At 40.1% G+C, this 25677-nt stretch overlaps 1 protein-coding gene across 2 annotated transcripts in view; it reads left to right on the top strand.

Annotated features, from left to right (window-relative positions):
- The window catches only part of PATJ (PATJ crumbs cell polarity complex component), a 429677-nt gene that overhangs the window by 359969 nt on the left and 44031 nt on the right, over positions 1 to 25677 (top strand). For both annotated transcript variants that reach the window (XM_030205409.1, XM_030205410.1), the window contains exons 36-40: positions 10680 to 10873; positions 13444 to 13591; positions 15230 to 15316; positions 24479 to 24593; positions 25555 to 25592. In XM_030205409.1, coding sequence (XP_030061269.1) covers positions 10680 to 10873; positions 13444 to 13591; positions 15230 to 15316; positions 24479 to 24593; positions 25555 to 25592 — 582 coding nt within the window. The remainder of the gene's footprint in view (positions 1 to 10679; positions 10874 to 13443; positions 13592 to 15229; positions 15317 to 24478; positions 24594 to 25554; positions 25593 to 25677) is intronic.

Consider the following 25677-nt stretch of genomic DNA (forward strand, 5'->3'; position numbering starts at 1 on the left):
AATAGAAAATATTTTCTACGTGTGTTTTGGATATGCACCAAAAATGCCCAGTGCACGCAATAGCCAGGTGGTAGTGCCAGTTTTACACATGTTGGACATGTGTAAGCACCTGCTCACTTTTGTAAAAGGGCCCCTAAAAACAGTATAACAATTGTGAATGCTCTAACTGCAAGATGCAGTCCATGCCCAGTCCCCCACCTGTTACCCACCCCATTCCACACTATGCACTTTAGAGCTGGATTAGGAAATGGCACTCAAAATTGGTTGCAGAAAAAAATTGGTGCTGAACGGTATTCTATTACAGTCACTCCAGGATCAGTGCATTTTACAGAATAGTGCATAGCGCTGGGATCTGCGCTCATCTTTGGACACGAGGACTTACACCAACTGAAACCAGGTGTAAATCTCAGCACACAAGTTGGACGTGCATTTTAAGGGAAAGCCCCTGACCCACCCATGTCCATGCCCCCTTTGTAGATCCGCGCCGGCGCTATTCTATAAATGGGCTCATAAGTGTGTTTTGTGCAGATCTGCCGTTTCTGCCCAGTTTCAGTGCCTTGCATCTATTAGAACACTTTTCCGCATTGAAATTTTGACACAAAATTAGCACCTGACGTTCAGCGTCATACATAGAATTCCCCCATTAGCGTTTGATTTAGCATAAATTAAGAGGGCGATTCTATAACTTGGCACTGCCAGTTAGGCGTGCCGACGCCATGCACTGAGTACCAAGTCTATAACAGCATCTGTGCGCCAAGATGCCTTTGAAGAATACTAGCATAAAGCTGAATCCTCGCAACCATTTATGCCAAATCAATGGCAGGTGTAAATGGGCATGCCTAAGTGTGCCATGCACACATGTAACTTAGAATATTCTATAAGTTAAGCTCGTAAGTCCATGCTCCACCCATGTGTACAGTTAATGCACTATCCACTCAAAAGCCCAATGCATAAAACAATTTTGTAGTGAACTGGTATAAATATACGAGGAAAAAACCTGAAATGCCCAGACACCGACACTCTTCAATATGTGGGGCTGTGAATTTTACCATAGGTCAAAAAACCTTGAATTGTTTTAACACTTTTATTCTTTTTCTCTTTTATGCTTAATAAAAATCTAGCGATATCTTCCAAATGGAGCAAAAACTGTAGCCAACTTCTACAGCAATAATTTAAGTGTGCATGTTATAAATTATTGCTGTAGAAGTTGGCTGCACTTGTGACCTGGATTGTACATTGCTGGAAGCAGGATAGTGGGCTAGATGGACCATTGATCTGACCCAGTATTGCTACACCTAACTGCAGTCACCTAGTTATAGAGTTCCCTGCCTGTGTCATGCAAGTGTGGTGACCATATGCAACCATTTGCAAGCTAAACGCTTAACACACTTTAGTAAAAGGGCCCTTTAGTCATGCAGAAAGCTCTGTCCCCAACACTCTTCAACATAATGCTGATTCCTTTGGCCAAGTCCTTATCCAATCTAGGCCTTAACCCATTCATTTATGCTGATGATGTCACAATTTATATTCCCTTAAGACATGACCTGTCTGAAAGCACCAATGAAATTAATCTTGGTCTGACCACCATGAACTTATGGGCAAATTCTTTTCAACTGAAACTGAATACTAAGAAAACGCACTGCCTTATCCTTTCATCTCAACACAATAAGTCGAAACCTTCAACTCTAGTTACCCCAGATCTTACCCTTTCAATCTCAGAGAGCCTAAAAATACTTGGTGTAACAATTGATCGCAACCTATCACTTGAAAGCCAAATAAATTCCACTACAGAGAAAATGTTCTTCTCGTTGTTGAAACTTAAACGAATTAAACCTTTCTTCCCCGAGAGAAGTATTTCGTAATCTAATACAATCAATGGTATTAAGCCACTTAGACTACAGCAATGGAATTTACGCAGGATGTAAAGAACAACTTACAAAGAAACTTCAGACCACCCAAAACACTGCAGCCAGATTAATTTATGGTAAATCCAAATTCGATAGTGCTAAACCTCTTCGAAAGAAACTTCATTGGCTTCCAATAAAGGAGCGAATCACCTTCAAAATCTATACCCTAGTTCACAAAATTCTTTACGGAGAAGCCCCAGGATACATGACCAACTTAATTAACCTACCATCCAGGAATACATCCAGATTATCCCGTTCATATTTAAACCTTCATTACCCTAGCTGCAACAGCCTCAAATAGAAATCCACTTATGCTTCCACCTTCTCCTTTATAAGTACACAACTATGGAATGCACTGCCAAAAGCTGTAAAAACTATTCACAATCATCTTAATTTCAGGAAATCACTCAAGACCAGCTTATTCGGAAAGGCCTACCCCAAGGATCCAACATACGTCCCTACATCCTGCAACACAGCAAATTAATGGACCATTTTGGACACTCTTACCCTTCCCTCCTTTTTCCCTGTATACCCTGTTCTTTTGATGCTTCCTGATCACTACACTATATTGTATTTGTATATTTACCAGATTGGCGATTGCCTCAATGGTTTGATGTAAGCCACATTGAGCCTGCAAATAGGTGGGAAAATGTGGGGTACAAATGTGATAAATAAATAAATTTTTTAATGGGTAGAGCAAAAATGTAAACTTAAAAACATTTATTTAAAGGTCTCTTAAACTGCAAATGCACTGACATGAAAACCTTTCATATAGGGGCCCTTTTACTAAAGCTTAGCACGCACTAATGGACTTCAGCGTGCATGAAGTGCCAGTGGCCCTTAGGTATAAAATAGGACACCCAACATTTAGTGCACACTAATGTCCATTAGCGTGCGCTAAGCTTTACTAGTTTTGTAAATTTTTTTGAGTGTCTTGTTTGATTATAAAAATACAATGTTTTTAAAATACTTCTTATCAGTACTTTTTTTGTAGGAAAAAAGGTACCCGTACTCATTATGGGTAACCTTAGGTGCGGGGTCAATATCTATGGCTCCGCCCCAACAGTAGCCACACCTCTTTTACCAGCCATGGCGCATATAAACAGGCATCATTGAAAATATTACACCAGTATAAGAGAAGAAAAATAACTTGTGATTTTCTTTTTCATTATAAATAATTTCTGTAAACTGTTACAGCTCCAGTATACCCAAAATGACACAAACCAAATTATCACACAGACCAGGAATAAGGAGAACAGTCTTGCCAAATCTGAAACACAATATGTTATCAAAATCTCAGAACCACAAATAGATCTCTATTAAGACACTGCCTTGCAGTCACACATGCAGAACACAGATAGCCTCTCCTGAAATCCTAAGAAGCTAGGCTCTGCAAGAAGCACAATACCAGGAAAACAGAAAGAAACATGATTCCTCCTATACAGTGCAAAATAAAAAGCAGTCATAATTCTCAAAGTGGACATATTCCAAACACTAAAATGAAAATAAAATGATTTTTTTTCTACCTTTGTTGTCTTTTTCTGATCATGTCAGTCCCAGTCTCTGATTCTGCTACTCTCTATCTGTTCTCTTAATTCCATTTACAGGGCTTCCTGTCCATTTATTTCTTTACTTTCCTCCTTTCTTCTTCATTTCTTGCCCTACATCCATAATTAAAAGCCGGGTCCTCCGCGGACTTGATTTGAGGAGATATACAGTCAATCCAGCTTTTGTCTATTTTCTCCATCCATATGCAATTTTTCTCCTCTCTTCTCTTTCCCTCATCTCTATCTGTATGCATCTTTTTCTTTTCTCTTCCCTCCCTTCCATCCATGTCCAGCATTTCTCCTCTCTCCCTTGCCCTCCACTCTATCTATGTCCAGCTATTCTTCTTGTCCCCTGCCCTCCCTTCCAAGTCCAGAAATTCTCCTCTCTCCCCAGCTGTCCCCGCCATCCATCCATATGCAGCAATTCTTCTGTCTCCCCTGCCCTCCCCTCATCCTTCCATCCTTCTCCTCTCTCCCCTGCCCTCCCCTCCATCCAGCCATGTCCAGCAATTCTCCTTTCCCCTGCCCTCCCCTCTCTATCCATGTCCAGCAATTCCTCTTTCTCCCCTGCCCTCCCCCTCCCATCCATGTTCAGAGATTCTCCTCTCTCCCCTGTTGTCACTTCCCATCCATGTCCAACGATTCTCCTCTCTCCCCTGCCCTCCCCTCCCATCCATATCCAGTGATTTTCCTCTCTCCTCTGCCCTCCCCTCCCCTTCCCTTCCATCCACGTCCAGTGATTTTCCTCTCTCCCCTGCCCTCCCCTTCCATCCATGTCTAGTGATTCTCTTCTCCTCCCATCCTCCCCTCCCATCCATGTCCAGCGATTCTCCTTTCTCCCCTGCCTTCCCCTCCCATCCATGTCCAGCAATTCTCCTCTTCTCCTTGCCCTTCCTCCTTCTCCCACTGCCTGCCTGCTTGAGAGTCCGGGTAGGCAGTAATCAGCAAATACAAGGCCCGGCACCAGTGCTGAGGAACCTTTGCACCCAACGCCATGCGTACAAGAAGGCCCTGTTAGTTCCACCCTCTCTGACACGTATGCATCACAGGGGCAGTACCAACAGGGCCTGCCATGAGCGGATAGGCTGAAACTAAGGCTGAGTGTACTGGTGCCGGGCCTTGCTTGTACTGAGTGATTGTGGGCCTGGACTCTCAAGTAGGCAGCAAGAGGAAGTGGGGACAGCGAACAGGAGGTGAAAAAAAGTGCCAGTACGCCGTACCAGTGCATACCGGTACAAAAAAAGCAGTGCTTCTTATTGAGCAGATTCCCAGCAACACACTCTTGAGATCAGATCCCATGAAAGAATGGGGGAAGAGCATAGGGGAGAGAACTATAAAATATTTGAGAGGATTTTCCAGGATGTAACAAGAGTTTAACTAGCAAATGAAATGTTTCCAGAAGGACACTCATCTCAAATTTACAAGAACCTAAGAATATTAGCAATGATGAGTATTTTAGTGCAGCAACTGTGACCGGAAAAAAACAAACTTTGAAATGTCTGTTGATAAAGAAATAGCCTGCAAAGATGAGAGGTACTTTGGTGTTTTAAATATTCCCTGCCACGTGTCTCTTAGAAATAGCACAGAAGCACAGTTTTATCAAACCATTTTGATCAGAGCATTGTGTTTAACTTGGCCTGTCAAAATTGACATGCTGGGTCATAAAATTATCAGGTACATTCGCCCCTGTGTTCTCTTTTGTGTTCAGTTCACACAATTATCGGAACAGAGAACAAAGAAAAATGAGAGCAAAAAAAATCAAGCATTGTCAAATAAATAGGATAGAAATTAGCCCATTCGGGAGGAAGTCTTAGGATTTTTCATGACCAAAATTTACTTCATTGAAGTGTTGTAGCCATGGGTGACTTGAGGACCATGGGGAACACCCACTTTTAACTCATGCTCACCCAGAAGCTGCACACCCTTGTTGAAGCTGGCAAGGATCCCTAAGTCTCGCCAGCCAAAGGCATAAGTGAAGACACTCCAACTTCCTCCCTTTGCCCCCCCTCCCACCTCATCCTGTTCTATATTTAGTACTCAGCAGATCTCAAGAAGGATTACAGTATTTGCTGGCCCATTGAATTCTTGCCAATTTCTCAATGCTTTGCAAGATTGCCTGAAATACTTCAATGAAGTACATAGATACTTTTGTTAGAAATTGAGCTGAAAACTGAGGCTTCTTATTCAGTAAACCTAATTTTCCAATTCAATAAAAACTTCCTCTGACTCGTTGTGGACTGAGTGGATTTTGCTCTCTCCAGTCCTCCCAGGAATCCAGAGTGGGAGAAAGTGCATCAGAACTGAAACTCCATCATTTAGCTGGAGTTTGATGAGGACTTGTGTTCTTCAGAGACGGTGCCCATATAACTGAGGTTAAAAATAACTTTTTTAATTTACTGACTGTAATATTTCAGCTTTGTGTTTGGGAATGTGCCTGTCAGATGTCTTTTTATTTTGCGTTTGAAGGCAATTCTGTTTCTTTTTCTCCAGTGTTGCACTGTGTTCAAATTAGAGCTGTACCAACTAGCATATTTTACTATTTGGACGAATACGAATAATGAAAAATATTATTTGTCCGAATGCGAATAATGGGCATTGAGCTTTAACATAACAAATAATAAAAGAAGCAACGTGAAATCAGAAATCAACTGTTTATTTCAGTAGGATTTAGCACAGTAGAGCCCTGGATTATTTGTATTCGAATTTAAATCACTATTTGGCCGAATACAAATAATGTATTTGGGGCACTATTCGGGGACTAATCAAATACAAATATTCTTTACAGCCCAAATGCAGATCCTGGCATCTTGGGGTTTCGGTGTCTAATCTGTGGTTCATTGGTGATATGATTGTCCGTTGGGTCCAGATTATTGGGATAAGTTGACCCATCCCTGTGTTTGCCCCCTTGCAAACATAGGGCTCCTTTTACCAAGCTGCGGCAAAAAGGGGACAGTGCTGGCGTCAGCGTACGTTTAACATGCGTGCCGAACCCCCTTTTACCACAGCTGGTAAAAGGGAAGTCTTGCTTTCCTACAGGAAATGGCCCGGCGGCAAGTAAAGCACTTGCCAAGTGGCCATTTCAAGGGGGAGCCCTTACCGCCACCCATTGAGGTGGCGGTAGGGGATCCCGTGTTAACCCGGTGGTATCCAGGCAGCGTGCCCACCCCTATCTTAAACTGCCTGTAAGTCTGACCTGTTTTGCTTTACAAGTAGAAGGCATATTGGTATCCTGGTGTCTGGTGTAACAGGGTTTTTGGTGTTTGTGTCTTGGAAGTTGGTGCTGTTATGCTGAGGCAGATTTCCTATGTAAGTCTGGAACATATTTTTTCTTGGCCTGGTAGTGGAGAGTTTATGTTGCTGTTAATATGCTAATTTGTTGTTTATGTATTATGCACATTGTACCTTACTTATAAAGGTATAATTGTATATACCAAGTATGTAGGGACAGAGGGTGGTGCAATTTAAGTTCACCTAATATCCTTACACCATCCTTGAATTTTTCCACTTTATTCCTCTTAGAAATTCTTACAATAAATGAGTGGTCTGTGCTGCCATCTATTGGAAGGAAGAGAAACAAATCACTTGATGGTTTTTGGGAATTTATATACAGGAGTTTAGATTGTATAGAACAAATATGAAGAATTGATTAAATAACGAGATAACAAAATATTGTTTTAATTTTAGATATATAATTTATCAAGTTACAAATATAAATCAGTCAATCAAATATGTAGGTCATAATGAGTCATTCTATGAATGTTGTAGAAAAAAGTAAGGCGAATTTTCTCTTAACCAAAAATGAAGTGCTGAAAGAGAAGGAAAAAATAAGCAGGTTTCTATATAATACCATCAAAAAGAAAAGCAAGCAGGACATCAGTCAGTATTCTAAGTACCTGAACCACAAGACCCTTTAATCAGATATGGACAATAATGCTATTAAATATTTATATAGAGCTACAAGCTAAGATACAAGAAGACACAGTCCCTGCTATGTAGACCTTCCAAACTAGTTGACTTCCTGTTAAATGCTTCGCAAGAGATATTACTTTGTAGGGATTGGGGAAGAAGCTGTGTGCTGTGGATTGTTTCTATAAAGGGATAGTTATTCCACTGGAGGTAGATGGCCCACTTATAGGCTAATTTAAATAGAAGTTTGCTAACTAGCAAGTTGACCTGAGAGCTCTCAAGTTAACAATTGCATGATATTGTTTGTTTATAAATATATTTGTCTGGCTTTCCTTTAGGGCCTCTTTTACTAAACCATACTAGTGATTCTCCTGCGGCAAATACGAGGCAGCTCATTCGAATTGAATAGTAAAAGAGGCTTTTAATGAACTGTTACATGTATTTTGGTTGCAATTTTTCTCCTTATTTGAATTTTTGTTTTCATATTTATATCCCTGTTATAGTCATACCCCTGATGGAAGATATCTCAGAACCATGGCCATGTCAGGTGTTTTTTTTTTATTTAAACCAGTACAGATTGTGAACTTTATCCATTCTCCTGCTGATTAGATCTCCTGTCTTGTGTGACATTTCTGTTGGGCAGATCCATATGCCTCTTTTCTTTCCTGATACTTTAAAAAATATTTATGTAGGTGTAACTACCCACAGCTTCAATCTAGCCATGATTTCTTCTGGTTTACTTCTATGAGTGAATTCCTTCAAAAAGGCGGTAAATACATCCTTATAAATAAATAAATGTATTTATAAATTAGGCTAAAACTAGCCCTTCAATCCTAGGCAAAGCTGTTATAAAATGTCTTCTAAACTTAAATATAGGAGCCTAAACAGTGAGTGGCAGACAACAGAGGAAAGATGTAGTCTGGGGAAAAAAAGTTATGAGCTTAATACTGATTTTCAGCATGGGGGCACCTAAATTAGGCTCCTAAATCTAGGCAAATGAATGGCAGGCCTTAATTTTGGAGCATAGAACTCGTAAATTTAGGGGAATTTTCAGCTGAAAACTTAGGAATCCTTTTATTAAGCTGCGGTATAAAGTTGCCTTAGCGCATCCTTACGCAGGTTTTTCCCACATGCTAAGGCCATTTGTACCACAACAGTAAAATACCTAGAGGCATATTTTCAAAGCACTTAGCCTTCCAAAGTTCCATAGAAACCTATGGAACTTTGGAAGGCTAAGTGCTTTGAAAATATGCCTCCTAGTGTTCTGTTTTTTTCAAATAATGACCATGTGCTGTTGTCATTAGCATTCAGCCATTAAAAATAAATATGATGGAAGCACTTACCAACACCTATTTTGTAGGCAGGAGGGGCTCCATGGTAATCCTGTGCTAGTCAGGTAGCGTACGGTAATGTGGATGTACTAAGAGGGTCATTTACTAAGCCACGATAGCGTTTTTAGCTCACAGAAGAAATCAGCTGGCTGTAAACACCAAGACGCCCATAGGAATATATTGAGTGTCTCGGCGTTTACTGCCAGCTGATTTTTACCACGAGCTAGAAATGCTGTTGGTAAATTCCCTTTTAGTGCTGGAATGCCTACTGTCCCCTGTGTGCAAAAATTAATATATTTTTAGCATGTGCCGATTAGGAACTTAATGCAGGATGCCTGCGCATGGTAGCGCTTTCTGCAGCTTAATAAAAGGACCGCTTAGGCTCCTATGATTGGCTGAAAATAGGGAATAATTTTAAGTGCTCAGCTTTTTTTTTTAAATTATTAGACTGTATATCGTCATATTGTCAAGATTATGCTTATTTTCTCTTGGTATAAACCACTCTGAGGTCTTCTATGAATGATAGCATTTCAAATTTAACAAAAAAAAATCATCTAAATAATATGTAACACAGCAAATGACAGCAAGTTATCTTCCCCCACTTGAATAATACTCCTTTTTTATGTTGCATAAAATATTTTTACAAGAGGGGATGCTTCCTCTGGAATTTCAACATCATCTGTGAGAAGCACTTCCACTTTACTAAGGGAGCAACAGTGGTCTCATGAGGAAAAATAATAATTTTTTTTAAGTTGTAAAGTGTGTTACCATATTGGACCTAGAGAAAACTGGTGTCTGTTGTAAAGGTATGACACAATACAAAGTCTCTGAAAACAAAATATGGAAGAATAAAAATGTTAACAAATTTGCCAAGCAGTAGAAAGGAAATTTTAATATGAGTGACAGCATTTTGAAGTGCCTAGTTAAGTATACAATTTTCATTTTCCCTTTCTGAATTCATCCCTGACTACCTTTTACTTCTGTGGTTGCCAAAGCACACTTAGCAAAGAGGATTGTACCATTTTATTTCAACAAGAGTATTTCAGAGCAGAGCCCAACAAGAAATTGAACACTTAGTCTCGTGCATTAATCCCACATCTGGACCTTCCTCAATCTATTGCTATTACCAGGGCAGAATTAAGGCATAGGCAAACTAGGCACTTGTCTTGGGATCAGATATTTAGGAGGGGCCCTCTCAGATTCACTTATTAATTGGCTTCCAAGGGAGGCTTTTGCTCTGGTAATCAGCTGCTGTCAGAAAAAGTGTGTGAGAAAGGAGGGGAACCAGAGCCATTGCTGCCCACAGAGGTCTGTCTATTCTTCCCACTTCCTGTGTATTACCCTCCAGTCCTCAGGAGGATTCAGCCAGCAGCACTTCTTACTCACTGCTTCCTCCTCAGCAATCAGAACCTCTCAGAGATATTGAAAATGTATTTCTATTGCAACGGGAGACCCAATTAACTTGTTTGCCTAGAGCCCACCACAGGGTTAATCCTACCCTTACTATTACAGCATAACCGCTCATAGTACTACTGGACAAATGCAGTACTGTACAGATGCTTAAAATAGAGACAGTCCCTGCCTCATAATTCAAGGTTTCAAGATTTATTAGGATTTACTATTCCTCCCATCTTAGAGACATCTGATAGGGGGAAAGGAGGGGTAAATAACAAAACATAATTAAAGAAAGGAGGGTTGAACTACAGTGCAAGATGGGGAAATAAGGTAAAAGGGAAGGAAGGGTTTGCCTAATGGTGAAGATTAAAAAAAGTCAGAGGTTTGGGATTTAAAAGCAGTCATTCTTTTAGGCCTCTCTGTCTGTCAATAGAACGATTGCAACAAATCTGCCTTCGATGGTGGCTGCAGCACATGTTGTAGCTTTATGCTTACAAGTATGAGCCACAGTTTGCCCTCCTGTCTGGGCTATGATCTGGAATTACTGCATGTTGTCATTTGCCTTTAGTGGAATGTAATTGTGATTATTACAGGTTAACGGTATTGACTTGAGGAACGCCTCTCATGAAGAAGCTATAACAGCACTGAGGCAGACCCCTCAGAAAGTGCAGCTCATTGTCTATAGAGATGAAGCACAGTATAAAGATGAGGAAAACCTGGAGATCTTCGTGGTGGAGCTGCAGAAGAAAACGGGCAGAGGGCTCGGGCTCAGCATTGTAGGGAAAAGGTAAGGGCTCTTTCTGAAACGCAACTCTAGTAGAGCTTAGGAAAGAAGGATTTTGCTTTGGCAACTCTCGCATTTCAGCATTCGCCAAGTCAAATGGCATGTCCACATCCAGATTGTTGAGTGAAATTGGATAAAATCTTTAGTTTCATGTGTTCGGCTCAAGTAAATGCGTTTTAAAGGGGTAGCAGTAATAGCACAAAAATAGGTCAATCTGGAAAATATTGGGCAAACCCATACAAATTATAAGCATTAGACAAGCAGTATCTGAATTTGCATTGCAAATGTTTGATTCTCTAGGTAATTTTAGTACAGACTGTGAGGCCTGTGTATGAATGACTCATATGCAGAGCATGTTATCACATGCTATTGACATGTATGTTGCCATTAAAACCAGATTTCCAGCAATAACTCTAATGCACGCTCCAAACTGACAAAAGCCTTTACTTAGAAGTGTAAATTTTAGCAATCAGTCTCGGCTGTGTAGAGGGCCATGGAAAAAGGGGTCCATTCACAGTCATGTAATGGAAGTGTTTTTTCGGGGGGGGGGGGGGGGGGGGTTTGCAACCAATGGATAAACAAACTCAACTGTATGGTATTCTAGAGTCTTTTTTCTTTTTTGAGGTTATTGTTTATTGACAGCACTTTTGTTTTTGTATCTGTTTTATAAAAGCACATAAGTTTTGTATAATGGTGCCTTTAGTAAAACAAGCGTAGCATGTGGATTATTTATTTATTTGTTTATTTTCTACCTTTTTATTCCGCTCTGTCTTTCCAATTCTAGGCAGAGTACATGATTACAGAATGTATGTTTTTTACATTTCTGATACAATATAAAAACAAAATAAAACCACATTTAAAATAAAATCCATGACATCGATATGTCTCGTGCCATCAGAACATTATAATAACGCACATATCGTTCCATCAATAAGACAAAATCTAAGCTGTCTCTTCAAGCAAGTAGTTATGGGTCATCACTCATCCATCATTACTGTCAAACAGTTATAACTCATTGCTATTCCATCATTATCATCATGCACTGATGTTATAAGCCTCCTGAAATAATAGGGTCTTTAATGTATATTTAATCGCTTTCAAGTCTTGTAATAATCAAATATTAAATGGAAGAGCTTTCCACAACTGTGGACCTTCCTTGCCTATGTGCCCTGTTATAAATTATTCTTCCTATAACCACATTTCATTAATATACAGTAAAACATCAGGTTTTGTAGTCTCCATGCTTTAGATATTAAGTACATCTTTGGATATATACCCCAAACCCCCTTTCTTCCTCTCTGCATCCCCACACTTTCTCTTTCATAGCTGCACCCATTTGTAAAACTCTGTTATAGTCTGGATCGTATAAGCAGGTTCAGCAGCTCTCTGTGTTTCTCTAGCATACCCTATATGTGGGGTTTTTAATTGCTGATGTGGATAACATTTAATTACATTCATTGTTTTTATATGTAGTTCACACCTTTTCATTGGTAGCTCAAGTTGAGCTACATCCAGTTACAGTCAGCATCTCCTTGTCCTCCAAGGCTTGGAATCATTTTGTACTTGAGTTGGTGAAGGGAGAAGTGGCTTTCCCAAGGCCACAAGGATCATCAGTGGAATTTGACTCCTGGCTTCCCTGGTTCCTTAGTCTGGTGCCCTAACCTCTAGGCTGCTGTTTCACTTCTGGCATGTCATTGTAGAGTCATAATTCTATCTGGCCCCAGATTAATTCCATTTCAACCCTAAGTAGAAAGTGTAATTGCTGTCTTTCTAACCCTGGCATGTAGTTGTGAACATGTACGTTAGTAAGTTAATTCTAAATCCCACTGTTTTAGACCTCCCACCTTTTTTTTTTATTTGTACCCCACGCTTTCCCACTCATGGCAGGCTCAATGCAGCTTAGGTACTTATTTGTACCTGGGGCAATGGAGGGTTAAGTGACTTGCCCAGAGTCACAAGGAGCTGCCTGTGCCTGTAGTGGGAATCGAACCCAGTTCCCCAGGACCAAAGTCTACCACTCTAACCACTAGGCCACTCCTCCACTCCTTTCACTTTAGGGTCTGCTTTTTGTATGCTCTGGAATAAAAATGTCTGGTCTTGTGGGGTCCAGTACATTCTGAACACATCCCAAACTGCAGGCTTCCTTATTCCTGTATTTGAGTGTAAAAATTTGGTTCATTTTCTGTGTGCTGAAGAATGTGCACACAGCAAGAATGCAGCAGGTCTAAGGTAGCAGTCCAAACAGAAGAGGAAAGGTCATGCTATACCTCATGCAACAGAGCATGCAAGCAAAGATTATTGAGCCAGCGCTTTTCGGAGTCCTTCTGTACTTACCTTTCTCATCTTCTGCAATAGGCATTTTCTTCCATCTAGAGAGCTGCCATTTAAAAATGTATGAGCTTTATGAACTGCACTTTAAAGTATTTAACTTTCTGCTTGTTGTTTTTTTTTTTAAACTTACCTCGCATCTTTCTAGTAGTAGTTCAAGGGGAGTTACATTCATGTACAGTGTTTCCCTGTCCCTGGAGGGCTCACAGTGTAAGTGATTTTTTTTGTTCTTGTCTGTTTGTCAGGAATGGGAGTGGAGTATTTATCTCTGACATAGTGAAAGGAGGAGCTGCAGACTTTGATGGGAGATTGATGCAGGGTGATCAGATTTTGTCAGTTAATGGAGAAGATGTAAGGAACACCTCCCAAGAGTCTGTCGCTACTATACTAAAGGTGAGTTCTGAACGGAAGACTTTTCTGGAAACTAAAGTGCAGTTATTTACATGTTTGGAGGCTTTGTATCCTGAGGTAGCACTTATGCATCATTGGAATCACTTAAAATGAAATTTAATATTGAAGACATCAATTAACTTTTGGAATGTTTTATATTTAGATATTTGATGTAAACTGGGAAGCCAGGGTTTCCCAAACCTGTCTTAGAAAGAATATGCTTATGATAAATTTGCATATATTGGAAGCCCAGTATGTGCAAATTTATTTCATGCGTATTTATTGTGACTTTAATGATCCCGTTGCCTTAGCCACACATGGCACCTAAGGCCAAAGACAGAGAAAGACCTAGATTTGGGCAGGAACAGTGAGGAAAAGCAAAATTGAAAAAGTATTATTTTAAAAGGAAAATAAGAGGCAGAAGAGAGAAGGAAAAAGGTGATAATTAAAGGAAGAGGATGGATTGTGAAAACAAATTCTCTGGCACACATAAAGGCCAATTTTAGATAGGTCCTGGAGAGGGGAATTGAGGCATCCAAGTCAAGACATGCTCCATTCTTGTTCAAAAGGCTCTGCCAAATGCAGTTCTTTTGTTGTTCTTCAAGAAAGAAATGTCTCCAACCATTTAAATACTGATTTCCGCCCTCCCTCCTCCACCCCCAGCTCCAAGATAATCAATTTTGCAATCAACGTGGAATGATCTCCTGAAACAACACATCTGATGAATCAAGCTGCATAACCAAATCAGCCAATAAGTTACCTATGTCAAGGTGGAAGTGGGGGTTCCAGAGGAGAATAGTGGGGTGTATGGCAGATGTTGGAATGGGGTGGGATGCTGTCAACTTTGGTACCTGTCTCTTGATCGAGACCCCAGGTCTGAACCAACAGCAGGCAGGTGCAAAAACCAACGTGGTTATTTTTTTCTATCTAGACATGTGTTCTCACTGTAAAATGGGAAGGAGACTTCTATTCTTTAGGCATGCCCTAATCATCAAACCCCATCCAGCCTCCCACCAGGCCCATTTAAATCTCTGTATCCAGTTGTACACATATAAATAACACTTTTTAAAATTACTGTTTGCATATGTATGCAATCTAGACATGTAAGTGTTGCATTTACATACCTAGATGCTTCTAAAATTACCTCCACTGTATGCTTCAGTGTCCAAAGCCCAGTAATTAAGGGGTCCTTTTACTAAGGTGCGCTGAAAAGTGGCCTGCGCTGGTGTAGATACGTGTATTGGACGTGTGAAAGTTCATTTTTCATTGCACTTGCAAAAAAGGCTTGGGGGGGGGGGGGGGGGACAAAAATGGACATGCGGCAAAATGAAAATTGGCACACGTCCATTTTGGGCCTGAGACCTTACCGCCACCCATTGACTTAGCGATAATGTCTCATGTTTAAACTGGGCATTAATCGTCAGCGCGCATACAGTGCTGATTACTGCGGTTAGTGCCGTGCGCCAGAAAATTTCCTGCCCACCTACTGGATGCGCGTACAAAATGAAATTACTGCCCGGGCCACGCGTAGGTGCCTGTGCGGCTTAGTAAAAGGGCCCCTAAATCTGTGTACAAAAATAAAGATCCTAGAATGTCCAGTGTAATTTGTGACATAGTCTCTCTATGATATGGTTTCTCAAGTGTTCTCAAGGTCTGGTGCACCTAGAGATCGGAAGACTCAGAGCTGGATCCTGCCTTTCCTCACAGAAAACATCCCGAGGTGGTCAGGTAAGTGGTATCAATCCTACACAAGCTCTTTGTCCCTTCCTCAGTTATACTTGTTTGTAAAGAATGTGCAGGAGAATAATTTTTATTGCAGCTTAATTTCATTTTGGTTTAGTTTAGGGGTTTTTTTCAGTTTACGATAGAACAGTTTATTTCATTTTACTGCATATTAAAATGAAACAAAGCAAAAATGCACATTCCTACTTATCTAGCCCACTATCCTGATTAAAGCAGGTCATGCCTCTGTTTACTTAAAACTATTTTTAGCATGTTGATCCAAATAGCTTAGATTACAAAGCAATGTAGAATGGGTAAAAGTGAATCAATTTTTCACACTTTCAAAACATAGAAAGACAAAGGGACACTCTATGAAAATACTTTTAAAACAAATAGGAGGAAATATTTTTCACTTAAAGAATAAAGCTCTGATACTTGTTGCTGGAGGATGTAGTAACAGTGGTTAGTGTATCTGGGTTTTGAAAAGTTTGGACAAGTTCCTGGAAGAAAAGTCCATAGTCTGTTATTGAGATGGACATGGGGGAAGCTTTCCCTGGGATTGGTAGCATGGTATGGTGCTACTATAATTGGGTTTCTACTAGGTACTTGTGACCTGGTTTGACCACTGTTGGAAGCAGAATACTGGACTAGATGGGACCATTGGTCTGACCCAGTATGACTATTCTTACGGTCTAATATCAGCACATGAAAAATCACAAGAAATATAACATTAAGTTATATAAGGGGTCTTTTATTAAGGTTTGCTAACAGATTTAGGCCACACTAATATTTAGCATGCGCTACATGATAAGACTTCCATAGGAATATAAAGGACATCTTATCATTTAGCACATACTAAATCCATTAGTGCACCTTAGTAAAAGGACCACTTAGTAAATTGTGACAGATAACATACAATAAATGCATTAGATAAAACACAAACAAGGGGCTGTTTAGATATATTTTCCTTGTAATCAACAGTGGACAAAGACTTATTCAAAAAGATAGGCCTTCAGTTTTTTTGGATGACTAAATGGTGAGATTCAAAATGAAGATCAAGTGGGCAATGTATTCCAGAGATACCATACCAGGTATGTTAGCCAGAAGGGGGAAAATTTGCAATTTCATGCTGAAGGAGACATGACAGGAATGTTTTCAGAAACAGTTTCTGTAGCATCATGCAGTAGAACCTTAATCATTATATTCTCAGAGGACAAACAGGTTAGTAAACCCTCATAGTTTTGGTGCCGTCATCAATAGAGTCTGTGCAGGAGAGCTTTTCCAGCATACTTATTTTATTTTCTTTTAGATTTTGCTCACACCTTTTTCAGTAGTAGCTCAAGGTGAGTTACATTCAGGTACACTGGATATTTCTCTGTCCCAGGAGGGCTCACAATCTAAGTTTGTACCTGAGGCAATGGAGGGTTAAGTGATTTGCCCAAGATCATGAGGAGCAGCAGTGGGATTTCAACCAGCCACCTCTGGATTGCAAGACCGGTGCTCTAACCACTAGGCCACTCCTCCACTTGAAACATTTGAGTCACTTTACTGGGCATGAACGCCACTTCCTGCCTGCTGCTGTCCTGCAGGACCACCTCAGACTTTGTCTTTCCATGGAACCAGTTGGACGTGAGTCACTAGAGCTTGCCTGAAGACATGGTTATCGCTTTAAAAACAGTTTTATTTTGTAAGTTTATTGCTGTCCTGTAGTATATTTTCTTGTTAGGTTCTTAGATAGGATTTTTTGGCTGGTTTTCAAGTTTCCTTTATTTGTTTGCAGTCGGTCTGGTGTAGGCCTTGGCCGAGTACCTCAGACTGCAGCTTTAAGAAGTGCACCAGGACCATATCCATCATGGATAATCCATTATTGGTGCCTGTTCTAGGGGGGATACATGGCGGTATATCTTCCAATACACCTCATACACAAAACTCTCCTAAAGCTCAGACAGAATCAGGGAACCTTGATTCTCTTCACTACACATTGGCCAAGACAAGTGTGATTCCCTATTTCCTGCAACTTTCCATAAGAAGTTCCATATAACCTGGGAATTCCCCATTACTGATCACACAGGCAGAGAACTCAGTTGCATCCCAACATTTAGTCTTCCTTGCTCTTACAGCTTAGATGTTGAAAGGGTAACTATAGCTTCTTTGAACTTGCCTGACAGTGTTTCTCAGGTTTTACTGGCTTCTAGAAGTGATTCCACTAGGAGATCTTACAATTTCAGTGCAGAAAGTTTGTTGCCTGTTGTGAAGGAAGGGCCCTAGATCCCTTTTTTTGACCAACACAAATATTGCTTGAATACCTTATAAATTTGAGTCGGGTTTAAAAACCAACTCCGTTAGGGTATACTGTATAATTTGCACTTATCACCAACATGTAGAAGGAATGCCCATCTCTGTACAACATTTAGTTTTTCAGTTTATGTGGAGCTTGATCTACCGAAGACTCCAATCAAACCTCTCACAGTGTTATGAGATCTTAACGTGATGGTAACACATCTGATGAAAACTCCTTTCGAGCTGGTTGATACCTCTGAATTGAATATTTAACATGGAAGGTCTTGTTTATGGTGGCAGTAACTTCAGCATACAGAACATTGAGCTCCAGGCTCTAGTAATTGATCCACTTTACCCTACAATAGCAGAGGGGTTATGCACATTCATCCTAAGTTCTTTTCTAAGGAGATGTCCATCTTAATTACTCTATTCTTCCTACCATTATTTTTTCCCAGGCCTCGCACCCACAAAGGTGAAAGTGCGGTGCACACATTGAATTCTAAGAGAGGCTTGGCCTTCTATTTGGAGTGGAATAAAGCCTTTAGAAATTGAACCCAACTTTTTTTTTATTTCTTCTGACTTTCTAATAGGATAGGAGTTGTGTCATCAAATGCACACTGTCCAGTTGGCTAGTAGACTGCATTTCCTTTGCTGACACTCAAGCAGACTTGACTTTTGAGGGTCATGTCACAGTTTATAACAACAAGAGCTACAATGGCATTGGTATACCAGTTATATCAGTCATTTCATCACCCTATAACACTTTGCTGCATGACAGCTGCAATTCTTGAGACACACAGATTTTGGCAACAGTGTTAGCCTCCAGGGAAAAGATGTGCAAGGTTGGAACATGGATATCTGTTCACACATTCACAGGTCTGTACTGTTTGGACAAGAACTTAATATGACAGCAGGTTTGGCCAGCCAGACCTCCAAAATGTCTTTGGAAATTAGAATCCAGCTTAATCCCACCTAGGCTCATTTCTTTTTGTTTGGGACTGCCTAAAAAAAATAATAATAATAATCTGAAAATAACTACTTGTCACCAAAAATATATTGGTGTCTGCTCATTGCAGAACCTTGCTATTGATTTTCTCTTTTTTCTTATCGAAGACAACCTTAACTAAAGAGTACTATATTGTAAGGGTAGTCTATCCTGCTTGTTCTCAGATAAAACCAAGTTACTTATCTGTAGTTGGTATTTTGTGGACAGCAGCATACAAGTCCTCACATACCCACCTATTCTCCAAAGTGTTGTATTCTACTCAAGCTGAGGTGATAGACTTAGGTGGCCCTTGCAGGCGGAACTGGCATGCACTTGCAGTAAAGTAACTGAAAAGCTTCTGGTACTTACTAAGCTGGCGAAGCTTTCCTGCATAGGCTCCATCGGTGATGATATCCTGCTGTGCAAGGAGAACACCTACTACAGATAAGCAACTTGGTTTTCTATTAGATAAGTATTCAGTTATTCAGTACTTATCCACTCCAGCGTACCTTGAGTGGTTTATCACATCTGCTTGCAAAGTTTCGCATTAACAGAAGAAATTAGGAAATAAGTTGTTAAATTGTGTATTTTTTTTTAATTAGCTCCTAAGTAATAGATTGGATCTGAACCTTGACATGTACCTGGTTGCCCTTTAATGATGTATTTCCAAATCAGTATTGTTTGTTTTATATTCAGAATTATGTCCCTATTGAATCCTTGAATATAAACATACAGGTCTTTATCTGCCATCATTTACTATGTTACTATAATTACTTTCAGAAGAAACTGAATCCTTGAATATAATTACTTTCAGAAGAAGGCAATGTTGTAAAAACAAACCTGAAGTTCCACTGCCATGCCATTTTTTATATTCTTAGTTTTCACACTAAAAAAATATAAACAGGTAACAGTAAAACATACAGTTCTTTTTATAGCTTGCACTTTCTACCAGAACTTCAACAACCCATTTTGAAAAGTATTAAAAGAACTGAATACTTACTATAAAATGAATAGTTGAAGAGCTCATGCAGAAAAGATGCATGCTTGTCCTGCAAACAGTTTCTCCAGTCATTAGTAAACTTGACAGTTTGCTTGCTTTTCCTCTGCCTTCCACCCCTTGGAAGCGCATGCGATCTAGCTATAGCACTGACAGATCCTGGAAGATGGGTTCCAGATTCTTATCTCCCACCGACAATGCAATCTCACTGTGACTGTACTCTACTTACTCAGCTGTAAATGAGTACCAAGCACATTGTGTTTTTGAACAGTTAAGTTTTAGGATGCACAGGGATCACTTCTGGATAATAAACACACTGCAAATCCATACTGTTTTTTTTAATGCTGAAGTAGACTTAAAGGAGCAGCATTACACGTTAAAAGGTTTAGTTCTGCACAAACCTATTTATTTCCCATATAGCAAAAGCTTCATTAATTTTATGAATATACACTTGCAGTATGTATTTTAGGAAAGCACTGGGCAGGTGGTTGTGTTCTGTTTATAAATCTTTGGGCTCCTTTTACAAAGCAGCGCTACCAGTTAGCACTGCTCTAAATTCGAAGACAGTCCATGGGAATTGAATGGGCTTCTTCGCATTCGCCGTGCCATTAATCAGTAGCACTGCTTTATAAATGGGGCCCTTTATTTTTTCTGTTAAAGTTCAAAAAATGTCATGGGCTGTGGCTCAGTTGAAGTGGTGCACAAGAAAGCCTTAAGGTTGAATCTAAAGTCTGACTAGAAGAGAGCATTGAGAATCCTAGGTCTAAGGAGGGAGTCTCCATCATTGTGATAGGCTCAGGGTGTATGTGGTACCAGGTTCTGGAGGGCGCACTGTTCTGATGCTCCTGACCAAGGATTGATCACTTTGGTTGGTCTACACAGGGGAGGATAAGAACACCTTGGGGACATTTCAGTTAGAAATAGTGTCTTATTGCACCATATCTGGTTCTGATTGAACCCACAAAAGTGGTGGAAACTACTGCATCCACAAAGAATGCATCCAGTGACTGAGGGGAGTCCTGCAAGGTAGTATATGTGCAGGCAATTGCACCCATGCTCGGAAAAACCTGGAAAGGCATTTGTAGAGTGCTCTGTGAAACACCATATTGGAGCCTTCGAATGAGGCCACTTGCCTGTGGCACTTGGACACTTAATTTGGATACAACTGTCCAGTGCGTTGAAAAAGGTGCCGGTACTCAAATGCCAGGCCACCCTTCAGGGGTGGGCTGATCACTGAGGGACACACAGAATCTATGACGAGGCATAATTGGTGTGTAGAGCCTGAGCTCTTTCATTAAAACTTGGGGTCCTTGGGGCAATTTTAGCAGACAGTGGAAAAAGTGCCGGTACTCAGTATCCTCAAGTACCCCCTCAAGAACTGTCAGATGTGAAAAACTACTGGTATGTAATTTTTAATTGAAATAGGAGACTCTGGCATAGAGGAAGGATCTTTTGTATATATTCATTCCACACAATCAAGGTCTGAAATAAATGGTATGGAACCAAAAATACTACAGATTAATTATACCTGAATCAAGAGAGAATTTTTGTGAGTAGATGCTTTAAGTATTTCTCCTGATTTGGCAATGGACCACACATTTGTGAAGAAAGATGTTTCTTCATTCCAGGAGCAGAGCGTTGACATGGGAAGATACTTTTTATTGAAGTCCCCTTCTAAATACTTTAAGTGCCAAGATTCTAATTATGTTTCTTAATCCTGCTCAGTTTGATTAGAAGCTATAAGTCTGCTTTGGATAGGAGATGGCGGTAAGGGATAAGAGAATAAATGTGCCATTGGTTATGCAGGCTATATGTTGAGAGGATTCCCCTTCTTTTCTTTTTCCATATTGGTTTTATATTTATCCTCTCTGTCCTCGTTGATGTGTGCTTGATGTATGGATAATAGAATGTCTTTTGCATGCATTGTTGTGAATTTTGTTGATTGATTATTACTATTTTAGAAAATGTTATTTTCAAAGTTTTTAAAAAAGAGAGTGAGTGAATTGTTGCAAAAAGACTTCTCGAGAAAGCCGTCTAGCCAAGAGATTGACCTATTTCAGCGCTTTAACATTTGCTTCAGCTCCCTTGCATGTGTAAATGCAGGGGAAAATGGCAGCTATGCACTTAAGCACTGTTCTATAAGGACACATGTAAATGCTATAGAGTGTAACTGCAAAGGGGGCATACATGTGGGAGGAGCATGGGCAGAACATGGGTGTGTCTCCCACTTACTGCGCCACTGCCATATTTACATGTCCGCAGTTAGACCAAGTCTATGGCTGGCGTAACTGCAAGCGGGCCAATGCCGATTTAAGCGAATATTCTATAATGGAATCTATGCATCCAGATCCAGACTCTTCCTGCACTACAGCAGTGTGCCTGAAAGGAGGTGTCCACAGAATTGCCATCTGTGTGTACTGTCATGCCGAAGGTCTCCTGTTTATTTTTTTTATATATATTTTATTTATAGGCATTTTGAGGTACATAATATTCAAAACAGAATAATACTACACAATTTGTAATCTGTCTACAGATAATTAATAAAAAGGAAATTAACAATTACTTCTATCGTCCACAAAAATATAAGAAATAATCCAAGAATCATAGGAAAAAATTATTATCAAGCTATCAATCAAGCTTCAAACATTCCAATTAAACCAAAGACCGCGCTAGGCCCCATAGATTCACTCCTAAGTGCTATACAGTGTTCATTAGAATCTAAACTTTCACAATGATACTCTCTTTACTTTTCAAAAAAATATCCAACTGATTTGGTTCAAAAAATTGATATTGTTTAGTGTGAAGTAGAATTCTACACACACATGGAAATTTCAAAAGGAAATTTGCCCCAGGGCAATTGCCCTAGGGCGCAAAGCAAGAAATAGCTTACGACGTTTTTGAGTTTCTCTGGACAAATCTGGGAAAACTCTTATTTTTGAACCCAAAAATAAAGAATTCAAGTGCTTTAAGGAAAGCCTGAGTACTGCATCTCTATCCAACTCTAGTGCAAAAGTCACCAACAAAGTAGTCCTTTGAGTGACCACCTCCAAAGAAGATTCCAGAAAAGCCGTTAGGTTCATTGCATTCTGAGGGTCTAAGTTTCCTGGGACTTGCCCAGTAGTTTGAATATAATATGCCCTTGTAATTGGTGGCAATGAGTTTTCGGGCATTCCCAGAATATCAACAAGATATTTCTTAACCATCTGTACAGGAGAAAAAATAGGTGATTTCGGAAAATTAATCATTCGCAGGTTAAGTCTTTTGGATTGATTTTCCAGGTATTCCATGCGTCTAGAAGCAAAGTTCCTTTCTTTAATTAATGTTTGATCCACAAGTTCCATTTTTTCAACATTTTGAGAGACTTTTTACTTCAGTTACATGAATCTCATTAATTTGAAATTGTTTGAGAGTGGACTCTGCCAAAACTTTAATAGTTTCATTATTCTTTGAAATAACAGACTGTAAAGTCAAGAGGGTTGTGGAGTTCAGATCCCAAAGTGACTAAGGTCACTACAGCAGGTTTTTCAAACTGCCCTACATTAAATACCAGGGGAGATGCTTGAACAACTTGTTCCAGGGTACTCACTGTTGCAGAATCCACAACAGTCACAGCTTTCTGCTCTGGAGTAATCGGTTGTTCAGGAGATGACCTCTCTGCTGCCATCGGGTTCCCTCCCTGCTCGCTCCCTTCACCTCTTCGGGCGGACGCTGCAGGACTCGACTGGAAGCACTCACTTCCTGGTTGAGGGGGCGCTGCACGAAAAACAGGGCTTAAGGAAGCCCCGTCGACACTGTCGGTCAGCGCCAAGACGCTGGCATCAGCAACTGGAGTAGAAGTCGATGGAGTCCCGGACGCTATTCCGAAGTGCTCAAGCGTCAGCTGGGAGAGTGGGGGCTTTGTGCCAGGGTCTGAGGGAAAATCCCTGACTTTCCCACGTCGCTTGCCCATCGCATCGACGGGTAAGGTAACTCTCTTCAGATCTGCTCGAACACAGCGTAAAGCGCGTCTGTAGCGCTAAGTCAGACCGTCGCCATCTTGGATCTCCAGCGAAGGTCTCCTGTTTAATCCCTGTAGCGGGCCTTCTATACCCTGGGTGAGCTGGAGATAGAGATATTGCTGAAGGTGACACCTAGTGACCAGATTGCAGGATTCTAGAAGAAGCACTGGTACATGGCCCCCAGCCCAGGATTGTCAGAGTGACAGTAAGACTAGATATGCTAAGGCAGATATAAAATCGTGTGTGTGTGTATGTTGGTGAGCAATCCCTGGGAAGTTGTGAATGAAGGATTATAGTACCAAATCGCAGTCCTAGTTCCACTTGAGCTAGAAGTAACAAGGAGCAGGAGGAAACTGCAGAGGCACAAAAGTAAGGGAAGGATAAGAAAACAGCAACGCCAATGCAGGCTTTTCAGAGTTTTGCCAGAGTTTGGCATGTCATACACCTATGTCAAACAAGGTGTTTTTGTCTTCTTGCAACAATTATGTCTCTTGATTCAAGCACTAATTAATTTTAACTATTTTGGTTACATACCATTTTTTTCAGACCTTATTTTTTTAGTAGGAGATATAATATTCTTGCTCTTTTCCTAGTTGTAACATCATTGTGTCCATAAAACGATTAGATGGCAAGATATTAACCTTTGTCCCTCATATTGTACAGGTTCTAAATCTCCAACACAAAGGCCAACAAGGGAGGCTCTCTGCTGATAGCTCAGGTTCAGGGCCTGGATCCAAGCCAGAGAGAGGCCAAGAATTTTCAAAAGCTGACATAAAATAGAGAGAGACAAAAATAAAGAAATGATAGTGCACAGCTATTCAGAATGTAACAGTATGTCTTTGGCATCCCATTGTAGAACATGATATTCCTTTTCTGTCTTTAAAGTGTTTCTTATTTTTCAATATCAGATGAGTCAGCAGAGCGCAAACAATACTCTTCATCCTTCATTTGGACCTGTCATTACTAGTTTACAGAGTTTAGTCAATACTAAAAAGTCTGCGGACACCTCTCAGAGGAATTCAGGTAACACATTGTCCCTTCTTTATGAACTCTGTATAGTACCTGCTAGGGATATGCACAGGGCAACATTTTCAGTTCATTAGGGCTTTCCCCCGATTTTTGGGAGTTTCTTTAGTTTATTGCAAACATTCATTTTAATAACATGTGCTAGAAATATTTAACCTGCACTAATTATTTAACACACATTAATTCATAGATTAACCTGTGCTAAAATCAACTCAGATTGCACTAAATTTGTTAAGTCTTATTAATGAACTGAGAATGTGCTAACAAATGCACATCCCTAGTACCAGCTGGTATCTCAATTATGAAAGCTCTTTAAAGCTCAATGCAGAGATAGAGCATTCTTATAGGCTAAAGGTCACGTTGGTACATCTATCTCTAGTGAAAGTATAGGTAAACATCAGTGGTTGGATTTGGATTTTAGATTTAGGACTTGCCTTTTCAAAATCCAAGCTCAAGGCAAATTGCAATTATTTACACAACTTAAATAAAATTGTTTTCCTATTTTTGTTTTACATAAGCCACTAAGGGCTCTGTTTACTAAGATGGGCTAGCATTTTTAGCATATGCTAAAAATTATCGCAAGATAACCGTGTAGACGCCCGTAGGAATATTATGGGCATCTACATGGTTAGCGCACGCTAAAAACTCTAATGCATCTCTAGCTCAGCTTAGTAAACAGGACCCTAAATTATTGCAGTTGGTGATTCACAATTGTACACATATGTTGGATTTCAGAAAGAGGTGTGGTATGGCTGGGTATCATGGGAAAGGTTTAAAATAAGGGAAAATGCCTGAGTAGTTGGAATTGAAGTTTCCATGATCCAATAACAGCTGGTTTCAAGATGGAAAACTGATGGGCAAATAAGGGGTGAAGACAGCCTTTTCATTGTTTCAGAGTTAGTAGGGGAAATGCAATGTCTTATAACCTAATAATGCTTCATTTCTTCATTATTAACAGGAGCGGATATGGGCCCTAGAAATGTGGAAATAATACGGGTGAGAACCTTACATTCTGGAACAGCCAAGAATGATAAATTGAACTATAAACAGATTTTGGAAAGCAGGTTTTGAATTCACTCGG

Source organism: Microcaecilia unicolor, chromosome 6 (assembly GCF_901765095.1).
Source record: "Microcaecilia unicolor chromosome 6, aMicUni1.1, whole genome shotgun sequence".
Taxonomy (NCBI): Eukaryota; Metazoa; Chordata; class Amphibia; order Gymnophiona; family Siphonopidae; genus Microcaecilia; species Microcaecilia unicolor.